Genomic DNA, 20,518 nt, shown 5'->3' with positions numbered 1-20,518 from the left:
TAAAACTTTATGAACTGTCTTATGCTATGACCGTAGTCTGAAATACCTTTCTACTAAGAATTTAGAATGCTTTTAAAACGCTCGTAAATGAATTATTAACCTGTAAAATAAGTTCTTGAAGAGCATGATATCTTTTGTTCTGGTATAGAATGATAAATGGTGGAATATTTTTACTGCATCGATTGATATCCAGCACTAAAAAAAAAAAAAAAACTTAAGACTCTCCGATAAGATGAAATAGAACATAGATCAACTAGGCCATTCAAAATTAATTTGTCAATTACAAAAAATAGTACAGAGTGAATTGTTATATTTTGCACTTTATTACTTTATTTACGATTATGCTTTAATATAACTCTTTTCAAAAACTTACTACAATGATGTTGTATTTGATCACGAAAATAAAAATTATTGATATTTTGTGGAAAAGTAATAAATAGTAACAACAAAGCCACTTATAATAAAGTGTTTCAAACATCATATATCTTTCTATATCACTAAATAATCAACTTCATTGCAGTTATATCGCAATGCAAGATTATTGCTTAAAAATAAGCTTGCACTGATTATTTCTAAGCAATATCTTAGAACTAGCTTATAACTACAAAAAATGTACCACCAGCTCAGTTATTCATTCGAGGACTGCAGTTTCGTGCTTTTTTTGCACTCATCAGCCCGGAATAGGAAGTAACTGAGCTGGAGGAGGAAAACCTCTTAAAGGATCCATGAGAGCCAAATAATAACTGAGCTGGCGGTGTATTTTATGTATTTCTGCCTCAGGCCCTGTCTTAGGGCGGTAACTTACTGCAAAATAACTTATATTTATTATTGTATAACTTCTTTCTGTACTAATAACAGTTTCATTTTTAGGTTGCTTGCATTAGTCCTGCAGATATAAACTATGAAGAAACTCTTTCGACATTGCGATATGGTAAATAAAAACGTTCTTTTTACTAAAAATAAATTTCAAAACAACATCCTTGAAATAGCATAAGCCAGTAATTGCATAATGCTATAAAATCTTCTCAACACATCAAAATAATAGAATAGGAAGGACACGTCCAATTAGGAAACCCAAATACTTTTTATCTGAAAACAAAATGACACATTGGATCTGATTTACCAAATTGAATCTAATGTCACTAATTTATTGAAATAGTTCAATAAAGAGTTGAAAGCTCGGATTTCTATCTGATTATTCTTTTTACATTATATTGATTAAAAAATTTTACTTGGCGTGTTTACAGTGGCAAGGCTATTGCAGCGATTGTTCTTTTAACACATTTTGTAGACTTTGCCAATCTGCATGAAAAGATTCTTACTGCTCTGTGAAAGAGTATCGCTTTCGAAAATTCAATTACAATATACTTGAATATCAGGCTAACTGAATTGTGTGATTCCGATTGATAAAACGACATCGGCACACAAAATATGAGCTGAGAATATTTTGAATGACCTGAACTGAATGTGTTATTTCAAATTTATCATTCAAAAGTGCAAATTTAAGAAGTTGAAAATATTTCCTACAGCTGATCGAGCCAAACAAATTAAGACCGTTGCCACCATCAATGAAGATCCAACAGAAATCTTGATCCGAGAGCTTAGGGCAGAAAACGAGAAGTTGAAGAAAATGCTCGAACGGGGTGTCCTGAATGTGCCAATCAAACCTGGGATGACGGATGATGGTAAGTATTAAGAGTTAAAAACTCATCACTTAGGACATGGTCTCACCATTTTAACCCAATTTCAGACTTAGGCAGTGCATTTTTGTAAAGTGGTCCGAAAGTGGGCGAAACCCTTCCCCCTTTATTTTTAACGTTATGTTAGTTACGGTTCTATGTTTATTTGGCACAGTTACCTTGAAGTCTTGAAATTCATAAGCATCGGTATGAACACCATTCATGTCGTAAAAAACGTAAATCCAGCCCTATATTCTCGCAGATGTTTTGATGCGAAACATATGCGAATCCTCGAAAGTAAGCGAAATATATGTGAGATCACGGAACAGAATTGACCTGTTTTATGACATGGATGGTGCTCTACCGATGCTTTGTAATCTTGAAGTGGGGTGCGCCAACTTTCGGACCACTACGTAGAGGGGAAAGAAAAACTAGAACAAACTTTCTAGACACTACGATACTCCAAATCTTTTCACAAGATACGTTGTATAATGGTCTGTCTATTTCATCGATCACTCTAATTTTAAAAAAAAATGAAAAAAAAATTTTCAAAATTGAAAATAATTTACTTAGGAATCTTATCGCGATTCTGCAATAGCTCTTGAGAATACTTTGTGTGCTCAAGAAGTTATCACCACTTACATTTGTTTTAATAAATTTTATTGTCTAGTTCTTTTTCTTGTTTTTTCTCCTTTTATATTTTACTTGAAGCATTTTTCTATCTGTAATATCAGAATTTCGGCAGCGCTGCTTGACAAACTGTTCCTTCCAAATTTCGTATTTCAGCCAACAAAATTATTATTCTGTTTATGAATAAAGAAAAATATTTTCAAATTCCTAAATTATTTTTTTTGTGACAATATCAACACAAGTAAAGATATTAAGCAGTCTTAATCAAACTAACAATTACAGGGTTGCTACCATGTGGCAGTGATGATTATTTCGTAGAGTAACTCACCCCATAAATTTTTCAGCGCCGTCCTGGTAATGGTCATGAGGGCTACCCTTGGGTTCTTCTAACGCTTTTAAAACCACCTTGCAGTTCTTGACGAGATATCTCGTCCATTTAACCATTTAACATGTAATTCTGGGACTGGCCAACAGCAAGGGAGTTAATAGGGGAGAGAGTTTTTAAACAAGATCATTAATGTGTCCCCAAAACACTACAAGAACAGATGAGCATTGCGCATACTGTAACACAAAAAAAAAATTTTTTAAGAAAATGTTTAATTTTTTGTCGCCATTTTAAAAATGCTGCACTCTTAGTACCACCTGGTCAACGTAATTCCAAATCTTGATGAGTTTTGTGTTATTTTTATATGAGGCAGTGAGAAGAGCAAAAGGGATGCAAGTGGACTATTTTAAGTTTCGAGTAAAACGCGTTTAAAGATCAGATCCTAGGTAGGCTTCCGTTGATTTTCCTTTTCTAGATCATGCTGTACAGCAGCACCTACCAGGACTACTAGTACAATCTCTTGCCCCAAGACAGAGGAGAGGTTCACCTACCATTTGTACTGGTTATGTCCAAATTTTTAATTTTGCCACTTGCATCCCGTTGCTTCTGACTACCTCATATGTTCTTCATCATTTTATGTGCAATACTTTAAGATATTTAGCGTCCAATCGAAAACGAATAAATGATTTGTTGTAACCCTATATATTGGGAAAGGGACTTTTTTAGTGCTGAAATACAAATGCTTTTCTATGGTGCTTTTGATATGTGTTTCTTAAAGCTCAAATATTTTTAAGTGGGGCTATCAGTTACTTTTTAAACGAAAAACTTTCATCCTGAGTAAAAAGTACATAATTTCAGAGGTAGTTAGGAGACGGAGCAGATGGGAAGAGGAAATGAAAGCAGCTATGGCAGAAAACGAAAGAGAAATGCAACAAATTAAGCAGAGTTACGAAGAAAAATTAAAACTTGCACGTCAAGCTCAAAAAGCAGTAAGTAGTAAACAGTGTTAGGGTGATTCTCGAAAAAATGTCCCGTGCGTAACGCTAAGTTTTTTATTTTATTCAAGTAACTATTAAATAAATATGGTATTACTTGTTATGCTTTGATAGAATATTAAAGCATGTATTATTCCCCAATTTCAGTTTTTTTTTATGGCTTTATTAGCTAAAAAAAAATTGAAAACATTGCGTTACGCACAGAACATTTTTTCGAAAATCACCCAGTAAAAACTTAAACGCCCACGTTTTCGAAATATAAAGCCTTAAAATCAGCCGAAATTAAAAAAAAAAAAGAAAAAAAGCCAAATTTAAAGATTTGGCGAGAAATTGAAGCAACTTACGCGCCATTCCATGGAAAACGATCATTTTGTCTCGCGCACGTGACGCTTCATACCATTTCATAAAAAATAATAATTCAAAAGGATAACAAAGAATTATTTGCTTAAGAAATCATAAACGTATGTGTGACTTCTTAAGCAAAAAAAAATTTCGTCAATACTTTTAAAATTACTTTTTTTTAATGAAATACAGGAACAGTCATGTGCGGAAAAAAACGACCGTTTTCAGTGGAATGGGCATATACTTTTTTTTCAACGGTTTAACTTCTTATTTCTCAGCTAATGAGCTTGTTTCCTTTAGGCTGGAATCTTAGCTTCCAAAATGTCAAATGTTTCGTCATTGCTATATTAAAAGAGCAAAAAAAAATTAAGGAATGCATACAGCAAACTACAAGAGTTTGACTTTGAATGTCCCACTTGTGACGCATGCAAATAAATTAAATTTTAAGCAACAAAGTTATTTGATGAAAATTATACTGTGTCAGGAGTATATTTATATCAAATTTAAAGATTAAAAAATGTGCTTACTTCTGTTAAATTAAAGTATTAAGATCTATAACAAAATGTTGGTGAAAGTATCAAGTCGGATTGCCCCGCAGGTGGCGGTAGACTGCACCTTCACCGTTTGCAAAGGCGAACGGTGTGAAAGATGTCTTCCATTAATCACTAAAACTAGCTAAAATTGGAACCTTTCAGTAAAATTTCTGCAGATTTTAAGACCGTATACTTTGATAATGGGGACACGAGGGCAAATAATTTATGTGTTCAGAAACATGTTTTTACTATGCTCCTTTGATTGCTACTTGGTTAGATTTTTTCATGGTTTAATGGTAAGCATTAAAAAGTTTCTCTTTGTTTAGGATGCAACCAGAGCGAAACACGAAGAATTGAAAAAACAGCATCCTCATTTATCAAATTTAAACTTCGATCCCCAACTGTCTGGCAAAATACTTCACATATTAAAAAATGGAGCTAATATCATTGGGAAAGAAGATAACGCTGATATCATGCTTCTGGGACCAAGGTAGGTAAAAATTCATTGTTAAATTTAAAATTCTTAATTTCACGCCAATTCTTTGAAATTTGTTTTATAATTGAGGCTAAAAACATCAAAATGCTACGGAAAAAATACATAAAAAATTCGAAGAGCTTCAACATTATTCATTTTTATTGCTCTGTTTTTAATGAAACATTTAATGAAATGACTAACTTCGAAGAAGTAACGCTGAATGTTTTACTTGATAGATAGCATAGTTTACACTAAAACTTAACCGAACGGTTTGGCACATAATTGTGAATTATTTTTAACGAAACGTGTAGCAAGTTCAGAAAGATATTGTTTTTATTTCGCAGATGAAGTTATGAAAAAATGCATATGCTAAACTAAAAAAGCTTAAGCAGGCCACCGCATATAGACAGATCCATTGATTCAATCCAGGAACTCTCTGCGTAAATACGTAGCAATGTGTGTGTATACTGTATGTAACTATGAAAGGATCGAAATTGGGGATGATCGACTTTCCTCGGTGATGTATCGAAAAATTTCGGCCTGTCATTGGTCTTGTATGTGAATGCGAATATTCACCAGTTAATGTTGACATTTACCAGATTTTTGACTTTCAAAGTACCGTATACAGGGTCACAGGGTGTTTCGGTTCAACCCAACCTGCAAAACTTATATTTCCGCAGCCGTTATTCCTAGAAGCATACTTCCAGTTGCAAAAATATTCAAAATTAGATGCAGAGTTAAGATATTGAAAGTTTGAAGGAAAAATAAAAATGAATCAAAAAATACAAAAATTAACTTTTTACCCGGGCCCTAAGTCACCTAATTTATGTTTAGAGAAATAATATCCATTAAAAAATAATTCTAACACAAAAAGTTTAACATTAGCACGACCAACATTCACCGAGATATGAAACGCAGCTTTTTTGGTGTTTGGTGACTTACACCTCTTTAGACTAGCCGTCAATAACACCTTTTGAGGGAAAATATAGCGACAACTAAGGGTTTGAAATTCTACGTATGTATGTAGAGTGTTTTTTCAAATTGTTCAACGTTTTGTAGTGTGTTTTTGCGTATCATGGCATAACATTTGCACTTATTTTTGAATGGCAATGAAAAATATAAATACTTTGTTTTATTCTTCGACATCTTGTCATTGCTCTGAAAGGGCGGATAAGTTCCACTATCATCTACTGTATGGTCCCTTAAAACTTTAAACTCGAATATCTCCTTGACTTTTGGCCGTACAAATGTCAAGTTTTTTGTGTTAATAATATTTTTCAGTGGATATTATCTCTCTAAATATAAATTAGCGGACCAAAGGCCCGTATAAAACCTTAAATTTTGTATTTTTTTAATTCATTTTTATTTTTGGTTTAAACTTACAATATCTTAACTCTGCATCTGATTTTGAACAATTTTGCACTTTTAAGTATACATCTAGGACTAACGGTAGCGAAAATAGAGGTTTTGCAGGTTTAACCGGAACACTGTGTATATCTGGGGGTGAATTGGTGCTGAATAATTGCACATGCACTTATTTAGTTAAACGTTGTAAATGCTTTTCAGAACATATTTATTTTTAGTTATGCCTATACACATAAAATCTGCGCCTCAAATTCAAACTAACGTAAGTCACACCACTACTTTGCAGAAGGGCATAAAAACATTTGTTTGGTGCATACAAAGGTTGAGACTCACATTTTTATACACACTGGTGAATAATTTTAAATGAGTTTTTTTTTTTTAGAATTACTTTGTTATGGCTCAATGCGGAATAGGATTCTACATACAATGAAGTACAAACCAAAAAACCACTATTTTTGGACTTACGTTTGTCAGGCTTTGAGGTACCGAAATAATCCAACTATGTATGCGCACTTTAGTTTTTTTTCTGAACTTCTTGTCCTCAAACACTCATTTTGTGAGATTGACCCACAGAAAAAACTTGCTTACTTGCTTTTATCATAGCTATTGTCCGTTTTTCATTGGAAGGCACTTCGCTGCGCTCCCTTGAACGCAGAGTTCCATTTTACGCAGGGGGTGATCGGTACGCAATCCACGCGCTTCTAAAGGCGATAACCAGACAGCCTTAACGTGGGCGTGCATTTTAATTTGCAAAAAAGTCTTAGTGTATTTTACATCACTTATCTGATGCCATTTTAGTTATTCTTGCATTTTAAAAACCGCTGCTTTTACAACAAAATGCTATGATCCGAATATACCTTCTGCCGAATATACCTTCTGCCGACGGACAATATTTGATTTTTTTATTCTGATCCGGTTGGTATTCCGTTGCAATGTCGTTTCATTTTCAAAACATATTCCTCTGATTTCCCTTTTCCTTGTAGCATACAGGAGAATCATGCGGTGGTTCACGTTCAAGACGAGGGTCAAATCATCATCGAAAAGGGATGTCCAGAAGCTAGGATACTTTTAAACGGTGAAGCTGTTGTCAGTCAGTCCGTGTTGAACCACAATGACAGGTTTGGATATTAACTGTTTTTCTTCAATCGTTCTACAATGTCAATGAAAACCCTCTCATTTGTGGTAAAATTACAGGATAATGTTTGGAACGACCCAGCTTTACATTTTTCAAGATAGTGAGAACGCTACTCGTGGTAAGAAGTATCCGGAAATTACTTACGAAATGGCGCAGGAAGAAATTGCAGCAAAAGCGGGCATTAATCTTACAGGAGATAATTCAAGAGGTAGGCAAATTTTGTCTTCCATTTAATATAAGCGATTATCAGTTTAAAATGTTTATATTTTTAAATTGTAGACTAGAGGATTTTTATAAAGTCTTACATTGATAAGAAAAATTCACGAAAAAAACTTCAGATTTAAACTTAGTCCTTCTTTTATTTTGATCCTTTTCTCAAAAAGTTTCCTTCACAACGTTACTTGCGTGTACAACTTTCGTAATGCTGAGAAAATTTAGAGGATTTTCAACTACGGGCAAAGCCGTGCGGGTACCACTAGTATATGAATATAAGCGGTCATATCTGTACCTCAGAGCCAGAACAACGTAAGTCACATAATCGCTAGTTTACAGGAGAGAGAGAAAACGTTTGTCTGGCACATGCAAAGGATGGTACACGCGCTCTTTTAACACTGAAAAATAATTAAAAATTATATTTTATTAGAATTACGTTTACATGGCTCGATGCGGAATAAAATTCTGCATACAATGCACTAATAAACAGAAAATTACAATTTTTGGACTTACGTTAGTTTGGCCCTGAGGTACAGATACTAGGATGAGCAATATATGTAAAAAATTAAAGTTTTGATGGATTGTCACTCAACCCCCCTCCCTCCTCTGTGAGTTTGTTCTGTCATAGACGACATTTTCAATTTTCGATCTTCGCCAGTTATAGGTCTTTAGCTAATTACTTAACAATAGAAAAATTTACCTGATAAGGATAAAAATAAAAATATAATTATGCGTAAAATCTTAAAATGTTTTTAAATCAATGTTCTTTATCAGAGAAAGACTTTATAAACACCCTGTATATAAAAATACAATACAAGATTCAAAAACAATTTAGTTGTAAATCCCAGAAATATGTTGCGTAAAAAAGACAATAAATTGTCTGTAAAAAAGTTAATTGGCAGATGTTAAAAGTAAAACGTTTAACATCTACTAACTCTTACTAATTTTCTTTGGCCACCTTGATGTCGGTTTTTACTCTGTAGTGTTTTAGGTAATAGCTTTTACTATGATGGTTCAAAAAGGTTCTTCCCATTCCGAAACTGCTCTTTTGCAGAAAGCACAGTGTAAAGGATTTATTTCCTTTTATAACATTTCTCCTATATTGAGATTTCTCTGAAACAGTTTACATTTTTTTTTCAATTTCAGAAAGTGCTCTTTTAAACAAAGATCTTTTAGAGGTATTGCCAGGAGTGGAGGTTGCAAATTCTATTAGTGAAGAACTTGACAAAAGGGTAAAATTTGAAATAATGCTCGTTTCTCCACAGATGATTGGCAGAGTTTCAGGATTTACTGAGGTAATGCGTAATCACTTTCAACTATATTTCATATTAGTATTGAGAAAAATCCTCACGTAAAAAACATTTGCATGGCATCTAAATTTCTGTTATTTATATTTAATGATAAGTCAGGTTACCTAAGAATCGAAATCACAAAATGTTGGGTCATATTAACCAAAAAGCCACGCTAGAAAAGAAACGTATATATCTTATGAATAATTCATACATAATGTTATTGTCCGTATCAGGCACTGAGAAGCAAAGGAATGTAGGTGGCAAAATTAAAAATTTGGAGATGATTGGTAAAAAATAGTAGATGAACCTCTCCTTTGCCTTGGGGCAAGAGATTGTACTCCCTGATAGATCCTGCTACAGCATGATTTAGAAAAACTTTTCAATGAGGACCTACCTACGACCTTACGCATTTTATTCAAAACTTGAAAATGTCCACTTAATTCTTTAACTTCTAGTTACCTCATATGTTCTTTTACTTAAACCAGCAACATTTATTAGCTATTTCATTAGATTGAATTTTAAATTCGGTTCTATTTTCAGCTAGCATATTCAGTATCTTTTATGAAAATATTATTCACCTCAGCTTATGAGTAAAATTTCTTGATCTTCCCTCTTTCCTTACTAGACAACTATTTTGCAATATTTCATGTGTATATATTTTTCTGTGGTTCTTGTTGTGCAAAGTTGAGGTTACAAAGAACTCTTTTTCCAATGCAGTATGCCTATAAAAAAATTATTTTTTTATTTTTTATTTCATGTTTTATAAGTTCATGAATAAAAGAACACCCTGACTAAAATCTTTCCCATAAACTCAGGACTTACGCATTGAAAATAGGACTCTTTGTATAACTCCGAAACATATGTATTCAATAATTACTACTTTCTTCTTTATTAACTTGATTTTTATCAATTTGATCAATATTTATTTTAAAGAAAGCACTATGCAGTATTAGTATTGCGCATTGGAAAAGGGACTTCCAAACGCTTTTGTGGGAAGCCCTAAATTTTGGACATGTGATGTAATTCTTTAACTAATTTTGTGAGTCAATTAGCAAGGAAACTTGATGATAGAATGTTACCAACTAATAAACAAAACAAATTGTTTACGTTCAGCTTTATTTTACCTCGAATTCAATCTACCACTGAGATTTTTAGTAGAAGATTTTTTTAACTCGAAAAATTCTTCTTTTAATGTTAAAGAAACTCCAAAAAATTATAAGCATACATAACAATAATTCCGAAAAGATTACCGAAAAAAAAGTTTAATTAATCAAAAACTTCTATATTGCTTGATGATTTAAAACTGTTTTGAAATATTTCTATTTAAGAAGACATTTTTTTTTAATTTTTATACAATTTTTTGTTTAAAATACTACAGTGTTTTATTCAATTTTCTATAGGTGTATGTAAAAATGAAAAATTTGGACACGCGGCAGGAATATGAATGGCCGAAGCAGAAATTCCTCAACAGGTTATACGTAATGAAAGAAATGTATCAAAATTACGAAGCAAATGAAGATTGGGATTTACCTCCAGTAAGTGCTTCATAGGCTGCAAGGCGGTAAATAAAATTCCGTGAACTTGTAATTTTCGTGACATTATAACAAATAGTAAATCTTGTATGATGTACTAACAAACTTATATGAAATTTCAAGCTCAAACATTCGTTATAGAAAGTACCTATACTGTCACATACTTTCAGGAAAGAGACCCATTTTTAGAAGATCCTGACACTGAAGTTCGAATAGGTACAGTTCAGGTGTATCTCCAGCCTTTGTCGTTTATGGTAAGTAGTAGAAATGGTGCATAAAACTTAAATGTAGAGTTCGTGTTGAAATCATTTTGTTAGTTTCTACAGAATTTTTCGGGAGATAATGCATTGTGTATTTGTGATATAAGAATTTTAATTAAGGACGGGGCAAGCTATCAAGGATGCATAATAAATTTCATGTACAGCCCATCATTTCTCATTGAAATAGAAATTGCAATTAAATGTGTAAGAAAATGATGTGTCAAAATTTTCTTTTTCTTTTAAACAGGTTGAACTGAAGGAACAACTTGAAATAATAAATTACAAAGGAAGTGAAGTAGGAATCATCAACGTAAGTTGAAGCTGTTGAAATCATTTCTTGTAATTACAATTGGTATCTTAATCAATATTTTAACATTAACTAAAAACTAATACAATTTCAAAGCAGGAAGCTAATACGGTCATTAAAAACGCATTACGATCATTTTCTTAGAAGTTAAAGAATCTATTTATGCTGGCAAAAAAAAAACCTCCAAAACGAAACTTTTTAAAAACATTAGCACATCAGCGACTTTTAGTGACTTTTGGTAGCAAAGACGAAACGAACGGTTTTTTTTTTTTTTTTTAACTAGTATATCTAAACTTTTAAAAAGTCTCTTACAAAAAGAGAGGAAACGCCTTCATAAGGCGCGTTAGGAGTTGTATTTCTTAAATTCATAATTTTTAAAGGAACTTTGAATTTGAATGATTTTTTAATTGGGATGGAAGTATAATTTCAACATGATACAGAAGGATGCCACACTACTAACTCTTTAATCAGAATTTTTGAACAACTAAACAAAGCATTAAAATGCAAAATTCTCTGCGTCGTTCGACTAAGTATTATTTTTTTACAAATGAGGAGTTAAGTATTAAAACCAAATCAATCCATTATTTTTCGAAAATGCTTTTCTTTCATAATTTGATACTCCTTTGTCGATACTATCTCGCCATAAAATGGTATGAAATGAATCCCCCTCAATAATGTCCTGCCAACCACCCTGTTTATAACATCAACTAAACCCATGCTTCTACCTTACCATCACTGTAAAAAATGTAAGGGAAAAATCAACATCATCGTTAAGATTTCCTTTTCTTCGTCTCTTACACAAGTAAAACATTTTAATTGCGTTCAATTTATGTTAAATATGTAAAACGTTTAACTTAATGGCTTTTAGATGACGTAAATTCAACGAGAAGGTGTTTTTAAATTCAAAACAAATACATAATTTACGATCAAAACCATGCATTAAACCTGAGAGGAAAGTGGTTATTTTTTCCCCCTTTTTCTAGGTTGAAGTAGTTCCTTGTTCCGATGATGGTCGAGAATATACTGAACAAGATGACCAGTTTGTGGAGACTCCTGATGAACTTCTGGGGAAAAATATCTACTTTATTGTAAAAATTAATGGTTGCCGTGGTATTCCTAGCAGATTTACGGTAATAAAAAATTTTCAAACTTTAAACATTATAAATTTCTCGAATTTGGCATTTCTAGAACTCTTACTACGCGATTTTGAAAAAATTGTCTACAGTAAAACTTGCTCGCTAGTATTCGTTCTTTGTCAACAAATAGGGATCTATGCTGGACTCATATAAACAACCTTTACTCAATTAGGGACCTTGTAATACTTTTGAGACTCCTGATTGGCCTGTCGACGCAAATGGGTCGGACATTTTTTCCCCATCCAACGTATTGAACAAATTTTGTTCCTCGGAAATTTTGGATACACATCTGAATATGTTTTTAATTCATCCCCTCCCCTCGAATAAAGTCTAGAAGACAAGTCTTGTTTCGAAATGAAATAATAACTAGAGCGGTCAAAACAAGCTAAACAGGAGATGGATGACGTTTTCACGTGGTGGCCAATCAGCAGTTTTCAAATTTTTAAGTGGTCTCTAGCAGAATAAAGGTTGTTTATATGCATCCCGTATCTCGCCATGTGAACGTCATTCATATCAAAAACATCCTTTTCAATTTTTACCAGGGTTAAAAGAGCGCGCGTGCCATCCTTTGTATGCACCAGAAAAAAAAGTTTTTCTTCTCCACTGTAAAATTATCATAATGTGACTTACGTTCCTCTGGCTCTGAGGTACAGATTTTACGGTAGTAAAATTTTACACCTAAAGGTAATACAATTTCACGTTTAAGTTTCTTTGCATAAAAAATCTTCTGTTCTTCTGAGAATTTTCCATAAATAAATGAAGTGTTCGAACATGTTCTCTAATATTAGTTCCCATGCATATGTTTTAAAATTAGCATTAACCAATAGTTTAAAAAATATTAGTCTTGTGATATTTTATCTTGGGAATTAATTTATGTCTGTTAAAGAGGACATACATTTCAAGGATGTCCATTAAATGGTATTTTATTGTTTTTCTTTAATATTTTGTATCAAGTGTACTATTGAATGGAAACAATTGCTTTCTTTTTTAGGATGTAAACTGTAAGTACAAGGTATATCTTGACGAAGCTGAAACTGTCACAGAAACGGTTTCAGACACTTCAAATCCTGATTTTTATCACAAAAAAATGTTTTCGTTTACTCCTGTCACACGCCAGGTAAGAAAAATAGATTGCTTGAATAACAGCACCTTAACATTCGTAACAAAATTTAAATATACAGCGAGACACTATTCATTTCTATTTTGTACTTATGCACATTAGAAGTGCTCCACAACGAATTTGATACAATTTCTGAAGTCATAATTAAATCAACAACTTCTCCCGAAAAAGATACATGATTATTCGTAGAATCACATGTTATTAACTTTATTTCTAAACACAAATGAAATTGAGCTTTAATAACACTAAACAGATGAATCACTTAACTCATATGTATACGTGGAAGAGCGCATCTCCTATTGTAGTCGTTTCGGTTTTCAGACAAAATCCCGATGTCTCGGTCGGTTTACTTCACGTCTTGGTAAAAGATAAATTTGATTACAGATGACCAAAAAAGTCTACAAATAATTTACTGTAAAGAATTATTTAGGATAATTACTTTGTTATTTGAAAAATTGACTTCTAAAATTAATATCGGATCAAAAATGTTTACTGATGGCAGAAAACTTGCTGAACAATCAAGAACCTGTATTGAGTCTTTTATGGGAAAAAATGACTCTTTTTGAACGTAATCCTTGTGCTTATAATGTTTGTAACATTTAAAATAAGTTTAAAAACTGTAATTAGTTGCATAAAGTCAATTTTTAGTCCTTAAGTTCATAGAATTTAAATGCTCATAATTACAAAACTTGATTACATGACATGATGTAAGAGAAACTAGGGAGGTTTGACCCATAGGGAGACTTGACTTAAGATGATTTTTTCCATGAAAAGATTATTTAGGGAAAATATTAATTATATAATTGGTTGACCAGCCACACAAGAGTATTTTGCAGGGACAAACCATTACAGAATTGTTAGTGGTTTTCAAGCTATCTATTGATATACAGTAGTTTTATGTAACTTTAATCTATATTGCTAAAAATTTAAGGTAAATAAAAGAAGGCTAACTAGGAAGCTTTGACCCAAGCTAAGTAGGAAGGCTTGACCCAAAGATTAATTTGATATTTTTTCAATGAATTTTTATTTTTGAATGGATAAAATATTGTCATTTAGGTCTAATGATTTGATTTTACTCATGCAATGACTCTAACATTGTGAATATGAAGGCCTAATTTTTTTAAAAGTGAATAACTATAATATTATATAATATTTTGGTCTAAAAAATTGCTTTTATTTGACAAATCACTAAAATACTAATAATCTTTGAGCCCAATGAGTTGTTACTTAATAAAATAACTGAAATATTGCTTAGGTCTTATCTGATAAAGCTTTTTATTCGACTTCTGTTCTCCTGCTGATATGGAGTAAGGTTAATAATAATAATAAAAATATATGTAACACTTCAACTAAAGAATGAACATTTTGTATATTCGCTTCAAGTATCACTTATTGAAACAAAAAACTCCATCAAACTTACGGCTCTGATTTCAATATCTATGAATCTTCCAGCTGATATGGCGTAAGATTAATTTAGCATATACGTATATATATATATATATATATATATATATATATATATATATATATATATATATATATATGTAACACTTCACCTAAAGAGTGAACATTTCGTATATTCCATTTCAAGTAGGGAAGACCGGGGTTAGTTGGTACATTCAAATTTAAAATTAACCGCCAGGAGAAACTGACTTTCCTTGCAGTAGATGATAGCACTCACCCATCTGCATTCCGTGACAATCACTGGAGGGCTTGCAGTCAGTATAGCACAGATAGTGCTCAAGGAAAACGGTTTTTTGAGTCTGGAAGTAATTTTTCTTTCCGCTGTTATTTTTCTATTTGTGATAAAGCCGTTGCAGATAACGAATTTATTTCTATACCACGTGAAAGCCTATATTTTTAGGTAAATGGGCTGGTAATATAGGCTAACATATTTAAAAGTTTTGTACAAAGATATAATACCAGTAATATGTGCCAAGAACTAAACTGGCGTCGTATGGGGCAAGTTGTTACAATTTTGTTGGGGTTAGTTGTTACAAGTAACAACTTGCCCCATCTAAGTTTTTATTTAATATTATGTTTTCTTTTTAAATGTGATATGGTGGGGGACTATAAAATCAAGACAAACAAGGGCAAAACAAATAAAGAAACATACCTGGATGGAGCTAAAGAAGTAATTGCAGGTAGCTCATTACGAAAGGCAGCCGATAAATTTCATGACCCTAGAGAGATTCTGCAGTAAGATGTAAAATGCTAGTGGTGGTAAGTAGTATTTCTGATCTGTTTTATTGCATGATTTAATTCATATAAAATACTGTATATGGATAACGATAGTAATAATAATAATAATAATAATTCTGATCTCTTTCATTCTATGATTTAATTTATTGTTAATATGTATGGTTGAATAAATAATAATAATAATTATAACAATGATAATAATAATAATTAATGTATTATTCGAATGTGTATAGGTCTTTCTCCAACGCTGCAGGCAGTGCAGAAGTGAAGACGGTTCGTAAGTGGAAATCGTAGGTCAGCGCCACTTCAACAGATACACCAGTAAAAAATGTTTTGCAAGCCGAAGCTGGGAAACAAAAATCTGTGAAAAAGAAATTGTGTCTAACAGAGAAGAAATCAACAGACACAAAGGCAAAAAAATGCAAAAAGGTGCTTCCAAACAGTGCATCCTTTGGATGAAGATGATGAAGATAAGTTCTGCATTGAATGCTCTAAACCGTACTCAGAATCTAAAAAACCAACTAAACGGCTTCAATGTCGTTTTTGTGACAAATGTGCACATGACCGATGTGCTAAGTTTGATAAATTATATGCTTGTGAAAATTGTAATTCGCGGACAATGATAATGATAATGATAGTTTATTGGAATAAGTCATTACTGAAGTAAATCTGTAAAGTCAAACAGTTTTTGATTTTTAACGTGGTTAAGAATTTTTAAAATTTAACAGAATAATCCAGAAAATGTGTAAAATTCATTTCAATACTAAAATATATCTCATGTAACAACTAACCCCATATACTGTAGCAACATGCCCCGTGGTGGGGTAAGTTGTCACAATCTACATCTATTCAAAAAACTTGAAATATTTTGGAGGAGTGGCTTCTAATCATTTTTCAAAAAATATATTATGAATGTTAAACAGTCTAGATGCATTTTAAAGTTTCACGCGTGTAAATAATTGAAATAGTTTAGCGTAAAGAAAATATTGAAAAAAATTGTAACAACTAACCCCGGTCTCCCCTATCACTTATTTAAAAAAAAACACCATTAAACCTGCGTTTTTTATTTCAATATCTGTGATATTCATGAGGGGGGTCATGTTTCCCTAAGTTTTGGTCAAGTTTCTTAGCTCCATCAGGGACACTTAACCCATTTTCAGATTTGATGAGCATAATTTTTTTGTACCATTTCTACTTAGAGTTATACTATTATTTTTAGCTATAATAATGTGCAGAATAACAAACTATTTATGTATATTTTTTATTTAGTTCTAACTATTCTACAAAAAAAAGGGGGGGAGGAAATAAAAAACCAAAAATTGAGTCAAGTCTCCCTAATTTCCCTGTACATCGTATCAATTGAATTTGGAAATTTAAATTCAAAGGTATTAAATTTATTTATTTTTGTGTTCCTTGAAGTTATTTTGTAATGTATTTTACGCTCTTATGTTGGACAAACATGTTTGGAACCAATTGTGTCTGCAATGAACCCTTTGTGTTAGCCTACTCGGAACAGTCCTGTTGGAATCTGAAGCGAACATGTTAATTGTTTCTTACACAGCTTTTGGAGTACTTAAAAGATGGCTACATCGTAATCCAGGTGTGGGGGAAGCAAAAGCCTCGAAAATCTGCCATTGCCAAATCTCTAGGAAGAAGCACCAAGCAGATGATTCAAGATGATCTTTTAAATCAGACGTCTAAACTAATGAACGGATTTAGAATTAACGGAAGGGTAAGAAAAACATTCTTACTGGATTGATTTCATTTAATTTAGTAATCTTTCAACAAAAAAAAATTATTTCCACGTGAGTTCTTTCCAGCTTAGAAGGTAATAAAAAAGTTTCCTCCCTACTCCAATTATTTTTCCACCAATAACATCTACTGCACGTGGTATGTTACTGGGATAGACCGAAACGTGGTAAATGTCGGTATTCGCCAGTGAATAACAACGTTCACATGGCAAAGACATCGGCGAAACACCGAATATTTCTAGTGAATGTTTACTTTCACTAGAAATATTCGGTCTTTCACAGCAACATATACATTAATCACAGCGTAACTACGGGTGACAGTACTTTAGTAACTTATTATGGCAGCGGAAAGACGTTGTAGTGCCGTTCAAGCAGGTTTATTGAATGTAGTTAGTACAAAGTTCAAGTACTAGCAGCATTGAAAGCAAAAGTGAGCTATAACAAGCAGACAGTGATTATCACCAGGGCAATGAGCTCCATTCTTTGACATTGATACCAGAATGTAATAGGCAAAAATATGAAAACATTCTTTTTGGGAATTGTAAGCAGGACTTAATTTCAGAAAAAGAAGTGCGGGAGCTCTTTAGTATTCAGAACTTGTTTTAATTCACAAACGGGTATCAATTTTGCATACTGTATGTAAAAATTCGCATGAAATTGGTTCACGAAAAGTTAGCCCTGCTTGTTTGTAAAGAAAGTTTTGGCCTTTTTAGAACACTCCTATTACGTAATAGGAACGCAATAAGGGTGGACCAAACCTAGAGCTGGACGGACAACAACAATATGAGGTAGTGATAAGCAGAGGAATGCAAGTGGCAAAATCAAAAATTTAGAGATGACCAATTCAAATAGTAGGTGAATCCCCCTCTGTCTTGGGACATGAAAAAGTACTAGCTGCTCTGGTAGGTGCTGTTGCACAGCACGATTTAGAAAGAAAAAAAACAATAAAAGCCTACCTAGGACGTAATCTCTATACGCGTTTTACTCAAAACTTGAAAATGTCCACTGGCATCAATTTACTTCTCACTGCTTCATATATATAAGTGATTTTGATGAAGCGCTTTTTTAATTTAAAGCACCTATAAGTTGTAAGTAAGAAAAAAAATATTGTAACGCCTAAATGTCGTTGAAACAAACATTTTCCTGAAAATAGGTTGATGAAAAGTTTGATGTTACCTATTATTAAGTGATTTTTCTATTATGTCTAGAATGTTGACCCTAATAAGCAAAGCATGATCGTAGAGTTACTACTAATGAAGAAACAACAACAGAGACAGCAACAAAGACTGGTAAGTTTTATTTTGGTTAAAAGAAAAAATATTTCGATACATTTGCACATTTTAAAGTAAAATATTCTGCTACTAGTCCGTATCGTCGGCTGAATACTACAATTAAAATTGGGGCATATCGAACCTGGCAGTGTCGTAATACTGAGATTAGGATCTGCGTAGCCTTTACAGTGCTGCCAGATTGGGTTTGCCCCAACTACAGTCTGACCACCGATTTGATGGAAAAGCAAACGTCCGATTTACAGGCGGAAATGGAAGTATCTATTAGTTTTCAGGGGTGCCAGGTTTTGGAGATGAATGTTAGCCCTCTAAATTAAACAGAGTCACATTCAAATGAGCGGAACACGAGCATCAAATTTTTACCTATCCCCCTCATTCAGATAGTCTCGTCTGAACTGGAAGTTTGTCAATTACATACAATCCGTGGACATTCTGTACATTGGTAGCTATAAGTTTAGAGAAAAAAGAATGATTCACTTTTGTTCAAAATGTTTGTTTGAAAGAAGACATAAATGCTTTTAATTAAATAAAGTTTAGAAATGGTAGCTTAATAATATTCAAATCAAATATTCACTTTCCACAAACATCACGTAAAAACATTATAGAGTCAAGTTCTCTTCGAAACAGTATGAAAAAAAACTGAATTGAAGTTACATGGAGCATTCACCCCAAGCAAGTAACATCCATTCATGTACTACATCGTGGATTAACTGTCAACTTACTTTATACAAAATTAGTGTTGCCGTTTACTTTTTTTTTTTTTTTGTATTTCGTAAAACTGGCACTCCTCCCTACCCCACCCCCTTTTTATCATCTTGTCCGGATTTTAATGCATCGGTGGAAAAGGTGTTTTTGAAATAGCTAAAAAAAGCTAAGTTGCATGTCAGTTCTTAAAGTTACGTTGATTCTAAAAGTAAATTGCATGAAATCCTGCCTAGCATTTCAGTCATTCAAAATCAGCACAAAATGTGCTCATACCATTTAATGCAGAAAAATATTGTATCATATCGATTCTTAGTTTTCAAGTGTTCATTACTTGAGTACATTCAGTAGTAAGCTTAAACTAAAAAAAAAATAAGCGATTTGGTTTTGAATACACACCACAGTTGCTTAAAATTGAAATGTACCGTTTTGAGGAGAAAAATAAGTGGTTAACTTACATATAAGGTTATTTCAACAATTTGTTGTCTTAATCCAGTTGTTGAAAAACAAATTTTTTCATGTTTTATGATAGAATCAGTTAGAAAATTATATCAATTTCACAGAGACAGAAATCGTGTTACATAGGTTTGTCTATTCCTAGCAGTGGATTATAGCATTTGTTAACCACAGTTTGTTGTATTATGTCATATTTCCTCGGTATGTGAATGTGTTCTTCAAAAATACTGTTGGAATTGTTAGAATTGTTATAAATATAATGGAAACATGTTCGAAAATGTCGTCTTTGTCCGATGCCTCCAATTGTTCAGCTCAATATAATGCTGCTGAACAACATCTATTTTATTACCAATAAATACAAACTAATCAAATAATATTTTCATATATTTTGTTTCAGGAAAATATTGGACATTTAGTCGATATTGCAGAGAGGCAAAAAATGAGAGAAATTCCTCTTCCAATAGTAAAACAGCTACTTCTAGCAAATTCGAATGAAGCTTCTGCAAAAATTTTCAACAGTATTATGCCGAAAGGTAATTATAAATTTTTTTAAACACAACGCCTTTTTATGTTTCTTCTCATATTGCTCGAATACAGTCGAACTTATTAAAACCGAATCCTTATAATTCGGCCGTCCACGACTTCGAACGCCGCCGAGCTGAAGTACATGCGCTGTAACAAAAATTAATTTAGCGTACCGTGAATATGGGCTATTTTGGCCCTAGAGTCTTTTTTTTTTTTTTTTTGCCAAAACTGAGAAAAAATGCAGCCTTCTGCGG

The 20,518-nt window shown here is 32.6% G+C and overlaps 1 protein-coding gene across 1 annotated transcript in view; it reads left to right on the top strand.

Annotated features, from left to right (window-relative positions):
- Nucleotides 1-20,518, top strand: part of LOC129224867 (kinesin-like protein KIF13B) — a 47,284-nt gene that overhangs the window by 24,089 nt on the left and 2,677 nt on the right. The window contains exons 9-23 of the mRNA XM_054859416.1: nucleotides 871-931; nucleotides 1,530-1,685; nucleotides 3,493-3,623; nucleotides 4,831-4,994; nucleotides 7,328-7,462; nucleotides 7,539-7,687; nucleotides 8,839-8,987; nucleotides 10,385-10,519; nucleotides 10,687-10,770; nucleotides 11,024-11,086; nucleotides 12,067-12,213; nucleotides 13,211-13,336; nucleotides 17,103-17,273; nucleotides 18,501-18,581; nucleotides 20,137-20,272. Coding sequence (XP_054715391.1) covers nucleotides 871-931; nucleotides 1,530-1,685; nucleotides 3,493-3,623; nucleotides 4,831-4,994; nucleotides 7,328-7,462; nucleotides 7,539-7,687; nucleotides 8,839-8,987; nucleotides 10,385-10,519; nucleotides 10,687-10,770; nucleotides 11,024-11,086; nucleotides 12,067-12,213; nucleotides 13,211-13,336; nucleotides 17,103-17,273; nucleotides 18,501-18,581; nucleotides 20,137-20,272 — 1,888 coding nt within the window. The remainder of the gene's footprint in view (nucleotides 1-870; nucleotides 932-1,529; nucleotides 1,686-3,492; nucleotides 3,624-4,830; nucleotides 4,995-7,327; nucleotides 7,463-7,538; nucleotides 7,688-8,838; nucleotides 8,988-10,384; nucleotides 10,520-10,686; nucleotides 10,771-11,023; nucleotides 11,087-12,066; nucleotides 12,214-13,210; nucleotides 13,337-17,102; nucleotides 17,274-18,500; nucleotides 18,582-20,136; nucleotides 20,273-20,518) is intronic.

This window comes from Uloborus diversus, chromosome 1 (assembly GCF_026930045.1).
Source record: "Uloborus diversus isolate 005 chromosome 1, Udiv.v.3.1, whole genome shotgun sequence".
Classification (NCBI taxonomy): Eukaryota; Metazoa; Arthropoda; class Arachnida; order Araneae; family Uloboridae; genus Uloborus; species Uloborus diversus.
This window is presented reverse-complemented; position numbering and strand designations above follow the sequence as displayed.